Below are 23,402 nucleotides of genomic sequence, written 5' to 3' on the forward strand. Positions count from 1 at the left end.
AACAGCCATTTGTTGAGGGCCTACTGTGTCCCAGACATCAGGCAGGGTGCTGGGGACTTAGCCAGTCCAGGAGATTTTTGCCAAGTTGATATTCACTATAATGGAATCGATACTGAGAAATGGCTCTCCCTCAGCAGCAAAGGCACTGTGGGTCTGCTGATCTCATCAGAACCAGTTTAGAGGAAGGAGCACAGACTCTGGAGTCAGAGAGACCTGAGTTAGAATCCTGACTTTCCCAGTTACTTGCTTTGTGACATGCAGTGAGTTACTGAAGCTCTCATTGAGGTCACAATTCATATTTGTAAACGAGGTAGCAATTCCTATCTTGTCCTGAGAATGAAATATTTTGTGCAAAGGGAGGGCATGGCCCCTAGATAAAGACATTCAGGAAACGTCAGTACCCTCCCTGCTTCCCATCTTCCTCTGCTGTTTGGACATCAGGGTTATCTCCCTTACTCCCTACCCTGCACCCTGCCTACCTTTCGACCCCACCCCACCGGCCACGAGAGCTGCACAGGTCAGTTTGATCAGGATTGCAACACGATGTTTTCCTTTGCCTGAGAGAACAAGACAACCTCCCCACCTGCTCTGAACATCTATCTCCATGTTTAACTGTACGTAAAAATGGTGTTCTGAAGTGTAAACTAAACCGGGTAGAAGCAGCTCTCTGCCCGCTTCTGCTGGCCAATAAACACATGTCCAGAAGTAGTGGGACGAGGCCAGGCCTGGGGGTCGGACTTGAGCTGGAATTCCAGTTCAGCCACCCACTATCCAGGTGCCCTCCAGGCAAGTCACTTCCCTTCTGAGTCTCAGGAGCCCTTTGACATACAAGTTATGGGATCATTACTCACTGTGCTTAGGGTTCCTCTTGTATTCGTCTCTTCTTCCCTGGTTCTGGACCTCAGCAGCCTCTCCGGCCAGAGGGTGCCCAGGGGAGCAGAGCCCATGGACACTCCTGGCAGCCGGGCCTACAACAAAAGCTTAGGAGAAAGGAACACAAGGCAGGAAGAACGCAACTGGATGGCCAAGTAGAATAGGAGAACATAAATAAAGGAAAGAGGGACTTCCCTGGTGGTCCAGTGGTTAAGAATCCACCTTCCAATGCAGGGGATGCAGGTTTGATACCTGGTCGGGGAACTAAGATCCCACATGCCACCGGGCAACTAAGCCTGCACGCCCCAACTACTGAGCCCACACGCTCTGGAGCCCACGTGCCACAACTAGAGAGAAGCCTGTGTGCTGCAACTAAGACCCGACGCAGCCAAATAAATATTTTTTAAAAAGAGTTTGATCAACTAAAGGCTCTGGCTAATTAGGTGGCAAAATCTGATGAAAGAAAGAAAAAGAAAGGGAAGAGAAGAGAAAAGAAAAGAAAAAAGAAAAGAAAGACAAGGTCAGTCCTTACCTGAGGCAACTAGGCTAAGGGGGTATGAGCCCCAAGGAGCATCTAAAACTTTCCCCGCCCTGCACCTTTCCAAGCCAGGGGAAAATCTGGCCAAGCCTGGGGCTGGTCTGGGCAGATCCCAACCCTTCCGCCTTCTCCCTGGGCTCCTGCACCTCAAACCCTTGGCTCTCCACTCAGGCAATCTGCCCTTTGAGTCCCCCCTTGTCCGCAGCACTGAGGACCAGAGACGGAAGGAAGAAGGCAGGCTTGGGGTTCAGACACACCCAAGTTTCAAGGTTTGGCTCCACCTCATCCAGCTGCATGATCTTGGGACAGTTAACCTAAAAGAACTATTATTTCTCCCAGGACTTCCCTGGTGGCACAGTGGTTAAGAACCTGCCTGCCAATGCAGGGGACACAGGTTCGAGCCCTGGTCCGGGAAGATCCCACATGCTGCAGAGTAACTAAGCCCACGCGCCACAACTACTGAGCCCGCATGCCACAACTACTGAAGCCCGCGCGCCTACAGCCTGTGCTCTGCAGCAAGAGAAACTACCACGATGAGAAGCCTGCGCACCGCAACGAAGAGTAGCCCCCACTCACCACAGTTACAGAAGGCCCGCGTGCAGCAACGAAGACCCAACACAGCCAAAAATAAATTTAAAAAAGAAAAAAAAATTTTCTCCAACATCCACATAACTGGGAAAGTTTATGGCTGTCTGTCTTCTCCTGGTCTACCCCATCATGGCCACAAATATAACCTAAAAACAAGTCTGCCCACTCTCCCTAGGTTCTTTCCTTTACTCCCTCTTATTGGAGGACACTGAGAAGGGCCCTCCACTCCCAAAAGGGCCGCTGAGTTTGTATCCTCTCACTTCGAGCCCGAGGCCTGGATTAGAAAACTTCCTTTGAAGGGACTCCACACCCCAGCTTTTTCTTCCCCAGGGAACAGGAGATAATCACCTCATGACCCCTTCCAGGAAGCAGGGCATGCAGACTTCCTCCCCATCATCTAGTCTGGATGTGCCTCCCAGTTGGAGGAGTCACCACAGTGATGCCCACAGCTAACAGCAGGGCCCCAGAGCAAGCTCAGAGCAGGGGGCTTACAAATCCAATGCCTCCAGGATCCTCACTGGCTCCTGTGTCTCCTCAGGAGGCTTCAGCAGGTCAGAAACAAGCTGGCCAATGGAGGCTGAGAGAGGGGTAGAGGTTGGCCTGAGGCACCGCCACAAACGGGAGGGGGCGACAGAGCTGAGCTGAAGGATGCAGTTCCCAAAACCTTCCTTCTACTGCCCTGCCCAGCTGGTGCCAGAGCAGGCAGAGAGGGATGTCGCATCACCCTGTCTGCTCTACGGGGCGCTCTCCCAACCTGGAGGTGCAGGGCCTCTTAGCCTGTCTCCTTGCACTGAGGACAGGGCAAGCCAGGAGTCGAGGCCTGCTCTGCTCCACAGCTCTGGCTGGGCCAGCAGCTTCTGCATCCCTCTCTTCAAGAGGTCACCTGAGGCTTCAGGAGGGAGCTCCTGACTCCCAATTCCCAACTCAGGAAGGACAGGCAGGATGAGGTTTTCTCCAGTCTCCGAACTTGACCCTCCGAATGCAGGGCTGGGCCCAGTTCCTCCCTGATCCTGACCAAAGGCAGAGCCTCCCCTGGCGGAACAGAGCCCCGCATGCAGGTGGCTGCACCCACCTGGCCCGGCACCCACACTCCAGCTGCAAGAGACCGGCCAGACCCTTCCACAGCCCCCAGCGAAGCAGCAGCAAGCACAGACTGGGGCACCAGTGGCTGGTGACCAGCATTTTTAAGATGAAGTCAAACGGTATCAGTGCACTGCACATGAGCCAAGCTCTAGTCTGGGAAATGTGCGTTGGGTTGAGGTGTTAAGGGTTTCTTTTTGTGGCTTGCCATCAAAGAAATTTGAAAAATACTGCTGTTGAAGACCTGGAACCAGCTACACAGTCTCCCTGGCTGTCCCTGCCCAGCTCCGATCTGCTCACTCCCTGACCAAAGACCTGCATTCAACACACTGCCCCGACCTCCTCCTCGGTCTCTCATCAGTCTCTCACCCCCACCTGTCCAGCCCAACTTCCCCTTCCAGGAACTGTGCTTCAGCAGGCCGACGACCCGATGTTCCTTTAGCCATGCCCTGGGCTCACACACACACACGACAAGGCAGAGAAGTAAGGGAGAGTTGTTCAAGGTGCTGTGAGAGCCCAGAGAAAGGAAGGCTGCAGGGGACGCTTGAGCTGAGTTTTCAAAGATGCTCAGATGACCAAGTCCTGGAGGCATGAGAGTGCAGGGAGAGATCTAGGCATGACAGACACTTCATGGCAAGAGCACAGAATGGGTGAAGGACCCTTTGCTGCGAACACTGCCCTTCCTCACTCTCTTTCATTCTGCCCATTCTTCAAAGCCCAGTTCAACGCCATCTCCCGAATCCCCAGGCACCTCATCTCACTCTTACGGAATTCATCAGCTCCAAGCTTACATTTATTACATGCAGCTACTATATGATAACGCAGGAGCCAAGTCTGATGTACCTTTTTACATCCCACACAGCCTAGCCCAACGTATTAGAAACAGAAAGCTCTCAAGAGAAGTGTTTTGAGTGGATGCATGAAGTTTAGAGCTGTGACAACTGTAGCTCAGAGTGTGTGAGTGCCTGGCCCAGGGTCGCAGAGCATGCAGTCTTCACTAGGGAGCTCTCCTGTTGTCTTGTTTTATCAGATACCAAAACCAGGTCCAGTTTTGTCTGGTTCACGTGGGCCGAGGAGCAGGGTTAGCATTAAGGTTGTGGGGAGGGTTCTGGGTGTCTGTAGATGCGAAGAAGCAATGGCTCCTGAAATTAATTTGTAGGGAAAGACCTTCCTTTTCATGCACGCCCTTCTCTTAGGGCACAGGGCTGAGTCTGACTCTAGGACAGCCTTCCTTCTAGAAACAGGCCAGGGCCCACCTGCACTGGAGGGCCCTCTGTGTCTTGCGGACACCTCTCCAAGGGCCCCTGTGACGCAGAGGAGGCATCTAGCAACACCCTCTCCTTTTTACTTTTTCAGTTGCTGAAAACATCTTTACATCTCTCACCCCCTTCAAGACTTACAGCAACGGTGAGCAGTCAAGGCAAAGGGTCTGATTCCCACTTGTCAGTTAGGACACAGGGAAAGGGAGTTACAGAATTTTTCACTGCCTTATCTACAAAGCAAGATGACACGATAAGAGGGCTTAGGGAACCTGAGGCAGGAATGTTCTGGGAAACCATGGCCCCTTCTTCCCACCTAACTTCACTTCTAGCTCAGGACAGCAGAGGCAGGGCTGCTGCCCAAGCCAGCTGGGTCTCCAAGTAGATTTCTAAGGGCTAGCCCTGAGGGAGGGGTTACTCAGTGAAGGGAGCCCCGGGGCAGTGGAACCCAAGATTAGAGAAAGATATGCTTCTGGCTGGGTGCCAAGGTGCAGCCTTCAGCTCCAATGCTCTCTGCCCCAAGATGGCACTCAGAGAATCCACCTCACAAAATGTTCAAGCCTGCAGTCCCTCCCCTTTGATCCTGCTCTACCTACCTACTACCAGTCGCCAAATCAATCTGGGCTTTGGTTTCCTCATATATAAAATCAGCGAGATGCTTCTATGAAGCAACACAGCTGAGGAACTTCTCTGCAAAGTAGCAGTGCGAAAGCCCCTTCTGTTTGCTGATACCTCCTTCTGCAGCTCCTCCCCCAAGCTGCCTTGGGGGTGCAAAGGCTGGGACAGCACAGGAGGCCACCACAGTGGCAGGCTGTGCCTGGAGGCCAAGAAGGTTGAGGTTACCACAGTCCTCTGGCCGGGCACTTACCGCCACACCCAGGCCTGACCGGTGGCCTGCCGCTCTCTGACTCCTGCACACCACGTGGTCTCTTGCCCAGCACCACACATGCCCCCTCCGCCGGCCAGCCTGTCTCAGGCCCTGCAAGCTTCCCCGGCACAATAGAGCTCTTTATTCCTTGCCCCTACCATGTCCCAGACCTGCTCCCGGGCCTGCCTGTTTTCCTAGCCTCTGGCAGGTTCCCCCAACCCACCCACAGAGCTTGGCATCGGCCAGAGTCCCACCTCCTCTCCCCACGATCTCTCTGCAACTCTCTCCTCCCCAGAGCCCTTCCAAGGAGCTGCAGATCAGCCCCAGGATCTCCTCAGCCCGGATCCAGATTACCAGGCTGGATTCATAAGCAGACCCAGGTCTCAATCCTCCTGCAGCCCTGGACCCCTCAGATAAAAGAAAAATGTGATAAATTAATTCACAAGAAGGAACTGATGAGTTGTTACATATATTTTAAGAGAAGGCCAAAGGTAAGAAGCTTTGCCTGAAGGAGTGAATGATTCTTGAGTATACTGTTAGGTACCAAGGCACCAGTATAAGCGTATAAAAGGGCATATAAATGACATCTGGTCCTAGGACAGCCCAGAGCTTAAAGCAGATTTTTATCCCCAACACAAAAAATAAAACAAAGCCACCTCTGTCTTCCAGCTGGGTGAGTTTAGACAAGTCCTGAGAGCCACCGTCCAGCTGCCCCCTTGCTGGGGTGGATGATAAGGTCAGTAGGGCTTGTGACCTTCAGTGCTTATGCCATCTGGGAGACAGATAATGGGAGGGGGGCAGCTGAGAACATACATTCTTAACAGGTTCCCAGGTGATGCTGATGCTGCTGGACTGGTGGCCACACTGGCCTATAAAACGCCTCCTCCCACACTCAGCCAGAAGCAGTCTTGGATGCAGGGTAAGAGGAGGCTGCTGACCTTGTAGAATAGAGGTTGATATTGAATCTCAAGCAAGAGAGGAAGGCTGCTGAAGGGTCTACATCGTTGCTCCAGACAAAATCTCCTGACAACCTGGACAGTAGAAAGGCTCTGAACCTCAACCAGCAAACCTGGGAGTCTCACTAAGTCCTGTGATCTTTGTCAAACCACACTTTCTGATTTCCCTCTTATGTGCCAGGTACTTCAAACACCTTATTTCTACTCCTCACTATAACCATGCCAAGAGATATTCCTGAAGCTTGCAGAAGGGGGATTTGAACCAGACCTAATTCTAAAGCCCAGGCTCTTAACCTCTAGGTGATTCTGCCTTAAGAAACTAAAACAGAACAGCTAGTTTGTGCACCATGTCTCTCTCCCACTTAACCCCACGTGGATTTTAACTACAGACGAAGAGGGCTTGAGTGATTGGAATGATGAGTAATGGAGAGAAGGAAAAGATTCTCAGAAAGCAAAAGATTGCCAAAGGTGGGTCGAGTTAGTTGTAAACTTCGCCTTCTTAGGAGCAAGGAGCTGGACCCAAAGCTTGCTTCTAGCTCTAGGATTCAAGGAGATAACTATGTTTAAGGACAGTTATTTTCTAAATTAAGAAACACAAGAGCTCCTTGACTGCTAATCTTCTCAGCTGGAGGAAACCCTGTCTTTCCTGGACTAGAAAGCAGGCAAGAAACAAACCCTCTAAAAAAGGAGAGCAGATGTGTCCAGGTCAGCCGCAGGGTGGGGTGCATACGGCTCTGACTGGCGATTCTCTATTTAAAGCTGCCCATGTCACGATGGAAGATTCAGAGCCCAAGTCCTTCTCCTCGACCCCTGTATTCCATCCCTTCCTGGGGCCCAGTGCCTTTACCCCTGAATGGTGAGCTCATGGTCATGGCTGGGCCTTCCCCATTCTGTTCATTGCTGTATTCCCACCCACAAGCCGAGCTGTTGGCACATCAGGGGTATAAAACATGTTGCATGAATCCCACACTCCCATCATGCCTGCAACGTCCACTGGGACTCTGCCAGCTGCCAGGATTCCTCTAGCTGTACTCTAGGTGGTAAGGGCCCCGTGTGAAGCTGGAGACTAGAGTACAATCAAGAGGCTGGAAATCACTTCTTAAAACTTATTTTAATATTTTCCCCACCCCCCAAATTGGGAAAAGCCAACAGTCTGGCTGGATTTAATTACAAATTAGTACACATTTTTCTGTCATTGTTTAAAGTAAATCAACATTGTGGCAATGAGGGATTATCCTTGGAAAAAGTGAAACCCATATTAACAAAATATGTCATGGAAGAACTCCACTTAGTGATTTCACTGGTTACTTACAAGTCTAGAAAAGGTCAACATTCTGCATGTTCCCTGGGGCTTATCCATGCAGTGGAAAGAGGCCTTGGCCAGACTCAACCAAGCCCAATCAGCTCCAACCAAGCCCTAGACCCAATAAAAGCAAGAAGAGAGGGCATCCCTTCTTCAAAATGAGGGTAGAAAAGGTAGATCACCAAATAAAGTCCTACAGCTTCACTCATAAGAACTTGGGGGAAAGGAGGCAGGAAGTTAGAGGGAAGTCTTAAAGATGCAGCATTCCTTCATCCTTAAAAGAAAGTTAAAAATTAAACACTTCATTGAATGAGATGGGATCATTGAATGAGAGGGAAGAATAGAGGAACAGACTTAATTATCTTGAGTAAGTTTAAACATGGTCTCAACTTCATCCATCTTTTCACATATACAGACACCATCCTTTCAGTGTTGTGCTCAACCTTTGAGACCCCATGGGTATTCTGATTAGCAGCTTGAAAGTAATGGTTTAAAAAAAAGGTACGATACACACATGTGTATAAATACATATATTGCAATAAAATCGCTTTGGAAAGCTAGGGGCAACAAGGACTCTGGAGCTGACTTCCTTCCCTTCAGAGTTCCACAGGACAATACATCCGTGAACCTCTCTCCAATATGGAACGCTCCATCGTCCCTTAAGATCTCCTGACACTGAGGAGAGTGGGGCAGGTCCACAAAACAAACAAAGGTCCTAGAAAATGTGTCACTACTGGCATTTTTCACATGTAAAAGAAATACTAGTCATGAGTCATTTGAGAGCTCTCTACCCTTCCTGACTGCCCTCCCCCCTGCCTAGGGAACTCAGATGCCTGAATGCTGCATCTTTAAATATTTCTGGCTGAGCCCTTTTGCCACATATGTCAGTAACATTCCAAGCTGGCTACCACATGTTCAGACTCTGGCCTCCTTCCCCCTGTACTGTCGAGTGCTCTGCTGTTTCAAGGGCACAGTGGGGCCATGCAGCTCCCATTTCAGCTCCATCTTCAGTTGATCATACATCTCAGAAACAACCAAATTTTTAAAAAATTAGTTCCAAGAGAATGTTCATATTTGAAATACCTATTTCCTTTGAGATTATTTTTTAACTTCACTCAATGAATCTATTAAAGTGAGTTAGACAAAGTGTGTGTGTGCACATGCACACACAGACACACACACCAGCACACACCCACAAAATTTAGGGGTTTGGAGGTTGTTTCCTGCCGAAAGATCTAACAGAGGAAAGCTTCTGTGCTGATCAAGTTTTAATATCACGGTTAACAAGAATGTACACCATTTAGCAAGTACACACGAGACTGTGGGTGGGACTCCTGATCCCTGGAGCATCGGGCTCCCCAGCCCATTTTCTGCCTACCTTTGGAACAGTTTCAATAGTTACTACATTCAGAGAATCCAAGAGGACTGCATGGACAGATGAACCTTTATTTAAAAAAATAGCACTTCAAATAAATTAAAAGGGACAACCGTCAAGTGTTCAAATTGTGAAGAAATAGCTGAAAACCTAGAGAGACTCCAAGCTGCAGAGTTCTAGCCTCATTCTTTGTCCAATGGCAAAACCCCACACATCTCAGTACTCCCACTCAATTTTTTCCCTGCTGAGATGAGGGAAGCAATTGCAAACAGGAGACCAGACGGAGGAGAAAGCTGCATCTGGCTGGAATGAACATTGCCACGTACTTGCTAATACGGGTTTCACTTTATGACCAAATGTATTCTTTCAAAAATAAAAAAGGGGGGAGGGAAGCTGCATGTTTTTAAAAACTGAAGTTATTTAGGGATAAAACACTAACTCTAGTGCCTTTAACAGGCAAGAGCAACTTTTTTTCCTCCGAAGTCAAACACCATCCCCAGCCGAGCCTTTGTGCTACAAGCTTTTCAGGAGATGTTACCTAAACTTTATTAAAAGAAAAGAACAAGTTTAAATATAGACACTGGACTAGCCCAGTCTTGTATTTTCAAGTCCACATTCTTCATCTGAAGCACTGCATCAGGGACCCCCCCCTGAGTCTGCATGTTTTCAAGTTCACAGTACATGGAACCAGTTTTTCTTTTTAATTTTTTCCTCACTCAGAGCAGCCACACGCAGTGGCCGTTGACGCCGGAACCTTGGGCGGGGCCTTTTCCTACGAGGCCTGGCCAGAGTTGCCCAAGGTTTCTCCTCAATGAGAATCGATGCTGTCATGCTCTATGGATGGGAAAAAAAGCAAGAAAATAAAAGCACCTGGTACAGGTTTCATGAGATCCATTTGGATTCGCTATGTTCCAAACCCGCTGCTGAATGCCATTAGTCCACTTTGTGTGTGTTGAACAGTTTGTGGCTAGGAGTGGGTCTCAATTCGAAGAACTGTTATTGGATGCCCCAGAGGTTGATGCAATAGCAGCTCCAGCAGGGCTACTTGTGGAGACCGACTTTCGGATGTGAGGAAGCAAGTAGGGGTCACAGGCCAACTGCTGGACGTCGATGCGGTCCTCCTTTCGGTAGGCCAAGCATCGTCGAATAAACGCCTGAAAGGAAAGTTTCTTGAAGAAGCCTGAAGCAGATGATCCTGGCACCCCAAGAGGGAACCCAGGAGGTTCTGTAGCAGCTGCCAGGGCCCAGAACAAACGTCTCCTAAAGAGAAGGGGCTTTAGGGCCTTGCCTGGAAACCACTAGGCAGACCCAGGAGAGACGTGCCAGACGCAGCATCTCTCTGTGGCCGCTGGTTCCTTCCCCAGCGAAGGTGCCTGAGCCATTCCCGAGGGGGCACGGGGCACGACCTCTAAAGATCTCTGTCCCCAAAGCACAAAGACCAGCGCAAAACTCCCCCTCTCTGCCTCGGCTGATGTGCACGGGCACAGTACAACTTCATAGTTCTGCATCTACAAACCATGGTCTCGTGTGAACTTCCTGAGGAAGTGGAAACTGTAGTTACAAACTATCACCACGTGCAGGGTGAGGAGACCAATACTGACTAACACTGCGGTGTGCCACAGATGGGTAAATGCTTTCTCGGTGTATCTTATTTTTCCCTGAAAGATCAGCAGGCAAATGATCAGGCACTACTACATCTAAGTAGTAAAGGAAAACCTGAACAGGACTTGTCTCCTCAAGAGTACTGCAGACATAAAAACTTACTGATTCGGAATCCTAATTCACTACCAACATGGAGGTTTCCTTTGTGCTAGGTACGAAGAGCTATGTAGCCTCAGTTTCTACAATTTTAAACACAAAGGCCCTTACGTAGATTATCTGTCTTCTCCTATTTCTTAACCAGACAGTTCTATTTAATCACAGCCTTATAACATAACTCTTTTAAATTGAATCAATTTAAAAAAATCTAAAATATTATCATCCAAAGTCCATCCTTTACATTCGGGTGGTAATGATGCCTGGATGTAGGTCCATTGATCGTAGCAGATGTACCACTCTGGTGCAGGATGCTGACAGGGGGAAGGCTGTGCATCCGCGGATGGGGTGGCTGCGTCAGCAGGGAGTATATGGCAATGCTTTATGTTCCACTCAGTTTTGCTGTGAATCTAAAACTGCTCTGAAAGGTAAAGTCTATTTTAATATATCTAAAACATAAAATGAACTACTGATTTTCTATTTTTTTCATGTTTAATTAATAAAATTCCTGGTTTTTCAAAAGCAAAGACACCTACACATAGTTGCTTTATTAAAGCATTTGGAAAATAACAAATTAACAGAAATGAACATAAGGATCCTTGGCCTTTAAAAATTAAGCTTTCTGGGCTTCCCTGGTGGCGCAGTGGTTGAGAGTCCGCCTGCCAATGCAGGGGACACGGGTTCGTGCCCTGGTCCGGGAAGATCCCACATGCCGCAGAGCGGCTGGGCCTGTGAGCCATGGCCGCTGAGCCTGCGCGTCTAGAGCCTGTGCTCCGCAACGGGAGAGGCCACAACAGTGAGAGGCCTGCGTACCGCAAAAAAAAAAAAAAAAAAAAAATTAAGCTTTCTTAGTGAGATACCTGAGATACCTGGAGCTGGAAGGTTTTCTTGGGATGGACACCAATCAAATAAACTCCTTTTGCCTTGAACTTTCCCTCTACACAGCTTCCAGGGCAGGCTTTTGAAACAGTAATCAGATCACAAAGTTGCCCTGATTAAAACCTTCAACTGCCTTCCATCAGTTTACAATCTATCCTGCTGCCTCTCCTACTACTCTCCCCTCTGCTCAGCCTGCTCTGTGGACCTGCTAAGCTCACACTCACATCTGAGCTTTATTCACTTCTCTCTGCTCAGAATATTCTTCTCCCAAATCTATACATGGCTCCCACCTTCACATCAGTCAAGACTGTTCAAAAAAGTCACTTCATCACTGAGGCCTTCCCCGACCATGGGTTCCCCCCTCTCTACTCCCTTACTCCAATTTGCTTTCTTCAAAACATTTATCACCACCTGAAAAGTATTCATTTTTAGTTATTGTTCGTCTCACCTAGTAAACTGTAAACTCCGTAAGTATAGGGACCTTGTCTGTGCAGTTCACTGTCACACAGTCACAGCTCCTTCCACTACCTAGAACAGTGTCTAGTACTTAATAGGCACCCAATAAATGTTTGTTGTGGGAAGAGAGGGGAAGAAGAAGGTAGGGGTTGGACAAATTACCCAGAGAAATAATAGAGAAAGCAAAGCAGACATTTCTGCTGGCCAATGGATCAAAACTTACCTTTGCTTCGGGTGTTACTACTGGCTTTGGCGGGAACTGCACTTCAGTAGCTTTGAGGATAGTATTTTCTTGTAGAATGTCTTGCTGGGACTGGTTATGGCCAAAAGGCTATCATATAAAAACAAAACAAACAAAGGTATGCCTCTGGTTAAAATTAGAGAGAACACAGACTTCCCAGGTGGCACAGTGGTTAGGAATCTGCCTGCCAATGCAGGGGACACGGGTTTGAGCCCTGGTCCGGGAAGATCCCACAGGCCGCGGAGCAACTAAGCCTGTGCGCCACAACTACTGAGCCTGCGCTCTAGAGCCCGCAAGCCACAACTACTGAGCCCACGTGCCACAACTAGTGAAGCCTGCACGCCTAGAGCTTGTGCTCCGCAACAAGAGAAGCCACCGCAATGAAAAGCTCACACACCACAACCAAGAGTAGCCCCCGCTCACCACAACTAGAGAAAAGCCCACATGCAGCAACGAAGACCTGACGCAACCTTAAATTAATTAATTAATTGAGAGAGAGAACACAATTCAAAACCAAAGAGAAAGGAAAGGAGAAGACACATCTCAACAAGAACTGCTAGAATGAACTTTGGAGATGATCTCCTCTAATTCTCTCATTTTATAGATAATGGATGGAAAGGCTCAGAGCTTAAGTAACTTGCTCAAATTCCAACATCTAGGTTAAGGCAGAGCTGGGACCAGAAGCAGCATCTGCTATATCACAACACCTCTGCTAAGCTTTGCTTACAGCAAAGATAAAGAAGATTCAGAGCAAGAACCAGCAACCTCTTTTGCCCTGAGTGATACCTGTGGGCTTAAGTAATATATATGTGTGCCGCTGACAGACCCGAGACACAGATGAAGAAATGGAAAGGAAGTGAAAGAGGAGAGGGGTACCAACAAAGTGGGGAAAAAACAGAGTCGGGGCTACTCAGTGAGTGGCTTCATCTGTGCCACAAATTGCTATCTTCTAATAAGCTCCTAAAAAAATAAGTTCACACCTAGTGTCATCTCTACAGTGTTTCTACTGAGATCACGATTCTTTCTAGATAACCTCTACTACTATTATCAGCAGCACTTCCACAATATCAGAGTATAAATGATAATTAAACCCTATTAGTTCTGAATAGTTTCCCCACATTAGATAGGTACAATAAAGAAACAAACCCAAGGAGAAGTTAAAGAGGAAGCTGAGATCTGAATTAAGAATTTGGTCTGGAGATTGTAATCAAAATATTAGGAGTCTAAGGGAGTTGTAGAACTCCCAAATGGCTTAAACCCACAGCCCAATGGGGAACGCTAAAACACACAAACACACCGGTAGCAGAAATAAGAATATAAACATACAACTGGATCCCAATATATACATTTATACAAGATATTATGCTCATAAGGAAAACACAAATGTGACAATTCATTAGATGTAGTTTACCATCTACATTTTTACTTACGCAAATAATATATCACCTTTACCAGAAGTAACAGACAATGAGTACTTTCTGATGTCACCTACCCGGTACAGAAATACAAAGCATGCTTTTATTAATAATAGCTCTAACTAATGGGGTGGTTGGCAATAAGAAGCCTTGCAGATTTTTCAAGTTTCAATTCTTGGGACCCTTAAGAATGGCTCTTGGGAAGACTGTATACTTTAGTAAACTATTTTTCCCTGTACATATTATCAGAATCAAAACATAGACTGGATCTGAGAACAGCAAAAAATGCATGTCTTCAACAGCTCCGCAGAATTCATTAGGTGCCCTGGGCCTGAAAATTTCTGCTTATGCATAAAGCTTTTATAATTAAAGTCTGTATTTTCTTCCAACCACAACTTTCAGGATTCCATTCTGTATAACCCAATGATTAACTCCAAGAGAATAATCCACACAATGCCACCGTGTACATGCACCACCTAAGACAGAAGCCACCACATCCAACTGTCTTCATTACCTTCCTTCCATAAAGACACTGGTAGAAGATCACACCCACTGACCAGACGTCGACTTTATTTGAGATCTTTGGTGGTTCTTTCCCAACCACAAAACACTCTGGTGGTAAATACCTGGGACAAAAGGGAAATAAAAATTCTTAGAAAAAAGACTGTATAAATCTAAGACATTTACAAAAAGGCAAAATAAAGACCCTGTTAGAAATAAAAATATCTGAATCTTAACAGTTGAAAAGCCAACTTAGACCCATCTGGATAAAGTAGATGAAAAGACACTCTAACTTAAGGAGGCAGCAATGTCCTATTATAAAGCCTTAAAATACATGTTTCTTACTTACGGACAGAGGTGAATATTGTCCCTAGTTCCTACTTTACCCACCCCAGCCTCCTTTCCCAGTGCTGTGCCTAATACAGGTGTCATTCAACAAGTTTTTAAAAGGAGAGGGAGCACAAAAGAAGTGCACTCCCTTTTATGACAGCTGCAGCAACAAACATTAAAATACAACTAGAAGTGGTGTGATTTCCTTTCAGGCTGGCAGAAGAAGATGTCTCCAAAATAAATTACTCCTTTAAAAGTCCAAATGAATTCAGGACCCAGTACAAATCTGAGGGGAGTGGCTATTCTGTCTTCTTAAGGTAGCCTCTTTTGGAAATCTAGACTAAAAATAACTACAATTATAGTCAATGGTGACATTGAAGTTCATATTATGAAAGGATATTTTACATTCCCTACTTTAAGAGTGATCAGGGGCTTATGGGAGACTAACAAATAGTGCATAAAAAGCCAAACAAACTACTAGTTATTAGCCCAACTCAATCCTCATCTGAATTCGTTCCTTCCCCACCCACCCCTGGCCTCTAAAAAGACTAGCTGGACAGCCAACCACACCAAATTGTATGGTGTGGAAGGTAAGTGCCTCTTAGCATTTAGGAAACGAAATAAATATGTTTCTCCTCATTGCCTGGAGTCTTCACCATAGCACAGCTGGAAGGCAGAATTCTGAAGATAACAAATTGATTTCTGCAGATTTCATGCTGGCAAAATCAATTCTGTGAAAAACTATTATAAACCCTGCTGTGCTTCTGGTATAAAAATCTAAATGTATAGCTGGAAGAGAATCACAAGAGTTGAGAGGCAGAAAATGTTCAGATGATGGGCTTTTTTTTTTTTTTTTAAAGAATTTTAGTTTCAGGTTGTTCCTTTTTATTTTTAACAGTTATTTTTAAATGATTAAGACCACTGACCTAGATTATTATTTCACAATGAAAGCTTTTAGCCAAAACACACATTGAAAAGTGAAAATATAGACAGAGAACTCACAAAGGGGGGTGGGGGAGAAAGGCAAAGAAATAAAAATATAGACAAAGAATCTATAAAAAGAACAGCTCTTCCAAATGCCACTAAAACCTCCCTGAACCGTAAGTTTTCATGGTTCTTGATTCTTTAATATACATAACTTAAATATGATCTTGGATAAATAACAAATAGAACCTTGATTCTAAAATGATTTTTTTAATGTACTTATAACTCTTTGGTGGAAGCAGTAGGGAAAAAGTAAGTTCTTGTTTGTGGTGAGGAAGCACAGAGGTTGTTGGACTTCTACAAATGCAGAGCAATAATTTGGCCAAATAGACACTGTCCCTTAACAGTACAAATCTGGCATATCACTTTCTAGGACTCAGTTTCCCCAACTATAAATGAAGAAATACACTAGTTCTTCACCCAAATAATAAGCATTCTAAGTCCTTATCAAGGACTCTGGGAGGGAGAGTAGAAGACAGTTCTAAGATACTACACTAAATTGTATTTAAAAAACAAACAAAGTTGCATACGCCATCATGATAAAATCCTCATAGAGAAAAATGATTCTCAAGGCCTAGTCTAGGGGTTCCTTATTTAAAAGTAGTATTCCATGTAGAAGAATTCTGGAACAACCAAATGCCGCAAACAATCACTTAAAATCTGTTATGTCCTCCCATTCTATCTATGTGTCTCTGGGACATAATACGAGGATGACATATTGAGGATGGTGATTATAAACACCAATATGGAGACTTTTTAAACCTTCATAGAAACCCATAATATTAATTTTCTCAGTAGCTCCCTCTCTACTTTACTCTTTATTATGAAAAAAAAAATCTTCAAATATGATCTAAAGTAGAAAGAATCATAAACATCATCCAGCTTCAATAATTGTCAAGATGCGGCAAATCTTTGCTCTTATACACCCCTCTCCACCTCCCCCAAACAGATTACTTTGAAGCAAATCCCAAACATTATATATTTTTATTTAAATTCCAACCACTGAATTTTATAGCTTAGCAAATACAGCAATAGGCAGCAATGAGATAATTAATCTAAACATGAAAAATCTTTACCTTTAAAAAAGAACAAGCTATCAAATGAAAAGCTAAAATCCAAGTTCTGGTGAATTTATATAGCAGAGGTATAGACCTGCTTCCAGAATTTCCAACAACAGATATTTTTGTATCATTTACTGACAGGAACCCACAACCACCACCAAGTGAATAAACACTGTAAATGTAGCTTCTATTTTAAACCTAGAATCTCAAAGTTTTAATTTAGGGACTGATTTTCACTATAGGTACCATCTCCACAAACAATACGGAGCAAGGGAAAGTTGAAATTTTGTGTACATGGTGTTTCTAGCAGGATATGATTGAGTCTTTCTTTAATATGATGGGAGTGGTAAGACCAGGACTGACGTCCCCCTCTTCTCTGTCTGTTTCAGATCAACAACCTCATTCCGAGAGAGTCACTAATCTCCTAAGGGCCAGGGCCCTTCAGTCTCAAACATAAGTGACTTGGCCAACTGACCCTGGGGTTTAACAGTATGTATTCCCCCTCCCTTAGTGCTACTGGAGGCTTTCCCATGTTCAGAATTACACATTGCAATGTATGGCTTTGTGTCACCGCCGCAGACGTGAAAAGAAAGCTCTGGTAACATGCCTTTACAATCACAAAGCCAAATGCCTGAGCTGCAGGTATCTTTTATGGTTCTCACTGTCAAAAGTAATACTTGGCAGAGTAGGATAGGGCATAGAACAGGCAGGCAGAGCTAGCTGGGGTGGGGTGGCTGGGGAGTAGATGAGTGACAACAGACGGGAAGAAATGTGGCTCAAAACCTTTTAGAACGTGGCTGCCAGAAATGGACAAATTTCTTGGTAAACCATGCTTGTGTTCTCCTGTTTAGATTTCAAGGGATGCTATGGTTATTTTACGTCCTAATCTTCATCACTCCTTAGTTCTTGAGAGTCCACCATCCTCAGGCAACTCTAAAAACAAATCCCTCATCCCATTAACTCATGAAGAGAGAGACCTGCATTTGAAATTCTGAAAAGAATTTAAGGCCATTCTTTACATACGCATGAGCAACCTCATCCTCTATCTACTCAGTAGGGGCAAACCTACGGAGGAAACAAACAACTCAAACACGTGGCCCCACATAATCTCTTTCTCAATGGTTTTTCAAGAACAGAAAGAAAAATTAAGACAAATTCATGTAAATACAAAGAGTCAAACTGTTGAAAAGACAGTAAATATTTGGAGAGGAAAGTCTACTATGGTATACAGCATTTTTGCCTAAGCAGACAGGATGTAGTTTAATTAATAATTACCAACACTTCAGTATAGCACAGCCACATCTCCATCAGCCAACTTGACAAATCTCCCAGGTACCTACCAGTAAGTACCAGCACCTTGTGATGTTAGCTCCATGCCATCCACTGAATTGTAGCTATCATCATCCATGATCTTGGAAAGACCAAAATCTGTGATTTTTATCTCTCCACATGCTGTACCATTTACTAAAAGAATATTACCTAAAAAGATAAAAAACTTCATGAATAAAAAACTTACTAATTAAAATAAACCAAGGTAATAACAGGCAAGAAGAGGACAACTGAACTGAAACTCTTACATATAACAGCAAACATTTAAATCTCTGGAATAAAACGATCTGGACTCTGGATGCTAGGGGAGAGTTGTAAGTGTCTGGCGGCAAATTTCTCTTTTCCAAGAATCACCTGCTTAATGTGCCAAAACCACCACTATGAGCAGTGGAAAAAAATAATTAACTGGCCAAAGTAAAGTATCACTTCTATGGTTGGTCAAAAATAGTGGGAAAGTTACATCCGAACTTTCAGTAAGGATCTCTTAACCACCCTGTTTAGGACAGTAGTTTCGGAGGGGGGGGGGCGGGGGGAATCAAAGAAAACATACAAGGGAATCTAAGCTAGTACCACAGTGCCACCTACAGCTCCTGGGGCAGGAAAATATAATGGATTCAGTGACAGAAAACCCAATCACACCATAGCCATCTTTTTAAAAAATCACTTCATTGTGATGAATTTTTTAGTCATTTGAATTATACTAGAAAATTAAAGAATAGTGAATAGTGAGATTTAACATGTAGCTATCAGAAGAGGAAAGCAAAGTTAACAACCGTGCCCACCAGGAGGTAAATGGGAATCTTCCCAACACCTAAGCTCAGCTGGTTAGAGCTGTCTACAGACAACACAGGCAGACTTCTAAGCAACAGCTCAAAATGACAACAGGCAGAAGTACGAAGTCTAATTGCTCTCTACTCGACTGGCGACTATCAAAGTTAGATAGTAACCATGAGAAAAGATGGAAAATTCCACTCGGAATTTAATGAAATGGGAGGCATATGTGTAAAATAATTTGTTAATGTGGGGGGCACTTATCAGAGAGACTTGGAGTAGAGGAACTGCTATGCAGTGTGAGTAATGGGAAAAAAACAAAACTGAGCTTGCCAGAGCAGTTCTTTCTTAATCGGACTGACATCATGAACTGCCCTGGCTCTAAGACAAGGGCATTGTTTCTCCAGAGCATTTAATACAACCCACCCTCCTAATAAACCCAGTGCTGTGTGGCCGGGACTCTCTTATTCCCACTACCCAGGCAATTTAAAGTCAGATGTTATTAGGCCTTCTTGGTCCCCGGCCAAGTCCCCTAACTTTATAAAGTTAAAAATCACTTATAAGACCAAAGAAATACTACCAATACTGTCTCCTAAAAATTAGACATACCTGGTTTGAGGTCATAGTGTATGATGGGAGGTTTTATTTCATTTAAGTACTTTAAAGCATTCACAATCTGCATGATAATGGATCGGGCCTCTTTCTCCGACATTAATTTGTGCTGTTTCAGGTAGAAGTCCAGATCATTTCCCTCACAGTATTCCAATACTGTACAAAACCTAAACATAAATAAACCAACATTTGACTGTGGGGTAAGAGCAAGCAGATTAAGTCTAAACCAGCCCAACTGAAAACGTCAGGTCATTAGCTTCTCACTTCTTTCTTCTTTGCTCCTTAAAATATTCTTCTATTCTTTATTCAGTATTAGCTAACTGAGTGGTTTACTGGAAGAAAACTGCTTACTCTTTTGGTGAAGAGCGTCTGCACCCTTCCTGCTGGAACCTGCTGTGCTAAAGTTCACCCAGGGCATACCTCTCCTTGAATCAAGACTATAACAATACTGACAGGAACCGTAATGTATTTAAGCTAGATACCTCTTTTACTATCTACACAATGCTCCATTTCTAAACAAGCACCTTATGATCAAATACACAATTGTCACTGCAAACATTTTATATGACCTCAAGTGCTGACAGTGAGGAAGAATCTAGGGTTTGCCTAGGTCCCAAGGGCTGGTTGCATACTACCTCTCCTGCCAGATTGACACATACTATGATTTCTCTTTGCTAAACACACAAGGTATAAAAGAGCTTTTTAAAGTACAGTATTGATGGTTCTAACAAATGTATTATTACACAGTATGAGTTTTTTTCTTTCACTTGTATCAGTATAGCATACAGACCCCAATTTTTTTTTAACATCTTTATTGGAGTATAATTGCTTTACAATGGTGCGTTAGTTTCTGCTTTATAACAAAGTGAATCAGCTATACATATACATATATCCCCATATCTCCTCCCTCTTGCGTCTCCCTCCCACCCTCCCTATCCCACCCCTCTCGGTGGTCACAAAGCACCGAGCTGATCTCCCTGTGCTATGCGGCTGCTTCCCACTAGCTATCTATTTTACATTTGGTAGTGTATATATGTCCATGCCACTCTCTCACTTTGTCCCAGCTTACCCTTCCCCCTCCCTGTGTCCTCAAGTCCATTCTCTACGTCTGCGTCTTTATTCCTGTCCTGCCCCTAGGTTCTTCGGAACCATATATATTTTTTTTAGATTCCATATATATATGTTAGCATACGGCATTTATTTTTCTCTTTCTGACTTACTTCACTCTGTATGACAGTCTCTAGGTCCATCCACCTCACTACAAATAACTCACTTTTGTTTCTTTTTATGGCTGAGTAATATTCCATTGTATATATATCATACAGACCCAAATTTAAAACTACATACCATTCGTGCCACTAAGGGTCATGTGTCTATCTTCCAAGGCAGTTATAAGCTAAAGGAAGGCTTCCTGAGAGATGAATACCTTTTAAACTATTCTAAGCTGTGACAATATGGGTAAATCACTCAGGGTCTAGCTGGGAAATAAAAACCAGTATTTATAACAGAGGGGCTTTAATTCAGGGAACTAATCCCAGAAATGACGGAAGAGCTGAGAAGACAAAGTGGCCAGTGAGCACCCCAGAAATCATCTAGAGCAGGAAGGCATTAGCACCCTAAGGCCAGAGGGCCAAAGGGAGGAGGGTGGTGCAACCAGAACCAGACTCACCAAGGGAAACTGCAACCACAGCTGGGCGGAGGGGTCTCCACCCACCACCACCTATCTCCCCATTGGCTGAACCCCACTGAATAACAACTGACAAAGGAGCCTGGTAAACACACCCTGCAAGGGCCAACTCAGCTAAGATTAAAGAGGCGCAGGACTAGCACTATGGGGCTCTGGGCAGTTTGAGGCCTTCACAAAGCACACCAACAAAATGCGGACACACACAGTCCTGTGGGATCCCCAAACTGAACAACAGCTCATGCTTTATGAAACATAGCATGTCCTAGCATGCTAGCACCCTATCTGAGAAAATATGCCTAAAATTTATAGATTCTCTGATCTGATATGCTGAAATCTGAGGCAAAGACTCTCAGGCTTAGTGAATTTATTCTGGACCCAATGCAAGCTGAAAATAAAATCTCACTTTTAATACCCAAACAACTCTCAGAAGACTTTCTAAAACAATGGTCTGACTTACTTTTGATAAAAATTCACCATACACACAACAGGAAGAACAAAGTAAACAACTTAACAATAGCATAGAATCAACTCAATTTCTCAGATTAGTTAAAAGTGTGTATACAATTCAAAACAGCAGATAATCCGAGTCATTATATTTATTTTTGAAACGGTTTTTGTACTTACATTTGGGGGTGCGTGTGTGTGTGTGTGTGTGTGTGTGTCCTTCCTAGTATTCAAGGAACTTACTGAAAGCAAAACAGTAAGCCACCCTGTGGAAACCTGCTCTCTAACTACAGTGGGGTTTTCTGAACCCCACTCCATGCTACACACATGGCTGTGCTGGGTGCACCCGACTGGAAAGGGGAAATCCCTGAGTGGATGTTTCCAAAGGGAATTATGGTCTCCCTTTGGGGCCACTTCTAAATGTCGGCCGGCTCTCTGTGCAGCAACCTCTGAGACAGTTGCTGTCTGGAACAGGCTGAACAGCCTGAGAGGTGGAGGGAAACACTTGTGGGCCAGACCTAGGTATGTTCTCCTGATTCATTTCAGACTCCAACAGAGAAAATGTCTCCAAATGCTGAAATATTTCTAAACTCCTGGATAAACCGAGAGGTCTAGAGCTTACCTATACCAAGTAATGAAATACAACAATGCCTACGGTTATTAAAGATCTCAGACAAGTCACTTAACTTCCCTGGTCCTCAAATCTCCACCTACAAAGTGAGAGGGCTGGACCGAAATCCCTATAAGCCTCTGAACCAACTTATATTTCAGGATGCAGCACTGGGCTACGCCACATTCATTCTCATTGTGCAATAAAGGCACACCGCTGGCACTCCTTTAAGAGGCCCATCAGTGCTCATCAGGATGGGGCAGAGACTCTCCTGACTGCTGCTTCTCAGTGGTATGCTGGCACCAATTTGTGCCAGTTTCTGAGAGCTGATAAATTTTCAGGACTTTCATGAGCTGGCTTTTAAGCCACTGGTAGGATGAATGGATAAACAAAAGGTAGTGTATCCATACAATGGAATATATCCAGTCATAAAAAGGAAGTACTGATACATGACACAAGAAGAACCTTGAAAAAACACCATGCTAAGTGAAAGAAGCCAGTCACAGAAGTTCACATACTATATGATCCATTCATATGAAAGTCCAGAATAGCAAATCTACAGGTACAAAAAGTAGATTAGCGGCTGCTTACGGCAGGGAGTGGGGCTGGAAGAATAGGGGGACGATAGCATAAGGTATCAGGGTTTCTTTCTGAGGTGGTGAAAATGTTCTAAAATTGACTACGGTGATGGCTGCAACGTACATATCTGTGAATACACTAAAAACCACTGAACTGTATACTTTTAAATGGGTGAACTGTATGTATGTAAACATGTATCGATAAAGCTGCTTTTTTTTTTTAATTGGACATGTTCAGAATATTTATACCACAGAAATTGGCAAACAGTACAAATCAGCCCTATGCCTCTCCCCACCAAGCTGGTTGTTAAACATTTACCAGCACACAACAGCACACACCCTGTGGCCAAGAGACGTCTTGCTGGCCCAAATCTGAATTCAAATATGATCATTTGCCCATAAGTATATTTGGTCCCCTCAGAGAGCATTTCCTGGACCCAGATTTAAACTCTATTCCATGAGTAGTCAACACACTGCAAGAAAATATTATCTGCTAAGCTAAAATGGCATAGCACTTACGAGTCAGTGTCCAGTGAAAAGTAATCATACAGTTTAACTATTCTGGGATGATCCAGTTCTTTGTGAATCCGGTACTCCCTACATGCATGCCTGTAAACAAAATGGAAAATTAACATTTTGCATTTTGGCCTGTCTCTTAGAACTCTTCCAGGATACTCCTAATTTATTCTCTCACTTCTCCATTGTTCCCGAACATTCATTCCATTCAGGTCCATCTAGTCCCCTGATCTTTCTTCATCTTATTTTCTCTACCAGTATCTACCAAGCTGTTGAGAAAATAGTAGGTGCTAACCTTTTATCCCTTTCGAGTTCATTCTATGGTAATCTCTTTTATATTTATACCCAAATATCAGAACTTTAAAAATTATAAAGACAGCATTCTTTTCTTTC

The 23,402-nt window shown here is 44.5% G+C and overlaps 1 protein-coding gene across 8 annotated transcripts in view; it reads right to left on the reverse strand.

Annotated features, from left to right (window-relative positions):
* Window positions 1–7,254: 7,254 nt before the first annotated feature.
* The window catches only part of TLK2 (tousled like kinase 2), a 103,585-nt gene continuing 87,437 nt past the window's right edge, over window positions 7,255–23,402 (reverse strand). For 6 of the 8 annotated variants that reach the window (XM_027081285.1, XM_027081284.1, XM_027081282.1 and 3 more), the window contains 6 exons: window positions 23,013–23,102; window positions 19,172–19,341; window positions 17,803–17,941; window positions 14,101–14,212; window positions 12,154–12,261; window positions 7,255–9,994 (listed from right to left, as the gene is read on the reverse strand). In XM_027081285.1, coding sequence (XP_026937086.1) covers window positions 9,821–9,994; window positions 12,154–12,261; window positions 14,101–14,212; window positions 17,803–17,941; window positions 19,172–19,341; window positions 23,013–23,102 — 793 coding nt within the window. In that variant the 3' untranslated portion in view covers window positions 7,255–9,820. Of the gene's footprint in view, window positions 9,995–10,839; window positions 11,017–11,378; window positions 12,021–12,153; window positions 12,262–14,100; window positions 14,213–17,802; window positions 17,942–19,171; window positions 19,342–23,012; window positions 23,103–23,402 lie in introns of those variants that run through there. The other 2 variants (XR_003427659.1, XM_027081286.1) reach the window with 2 other exon arrangements.

Source organism: Aethalodelphis obliquidens, unplaced genomic scaffold (genome assembly GCF_003676395.1).
Source record: "Aethalodelphis obliquidens isolate GAN/ISIS:26980383/991018 unplaced genomic scaffold, ASM367639v1 scaffold44, whole genome shotgun sequence".
Lineage (NCBI taxonomy): Eukaryota > Metazoa > Chordata > Mammalia > Artiodactyla > Delphinidae > Aethalodelphis > Aethalodelphis obliquidens.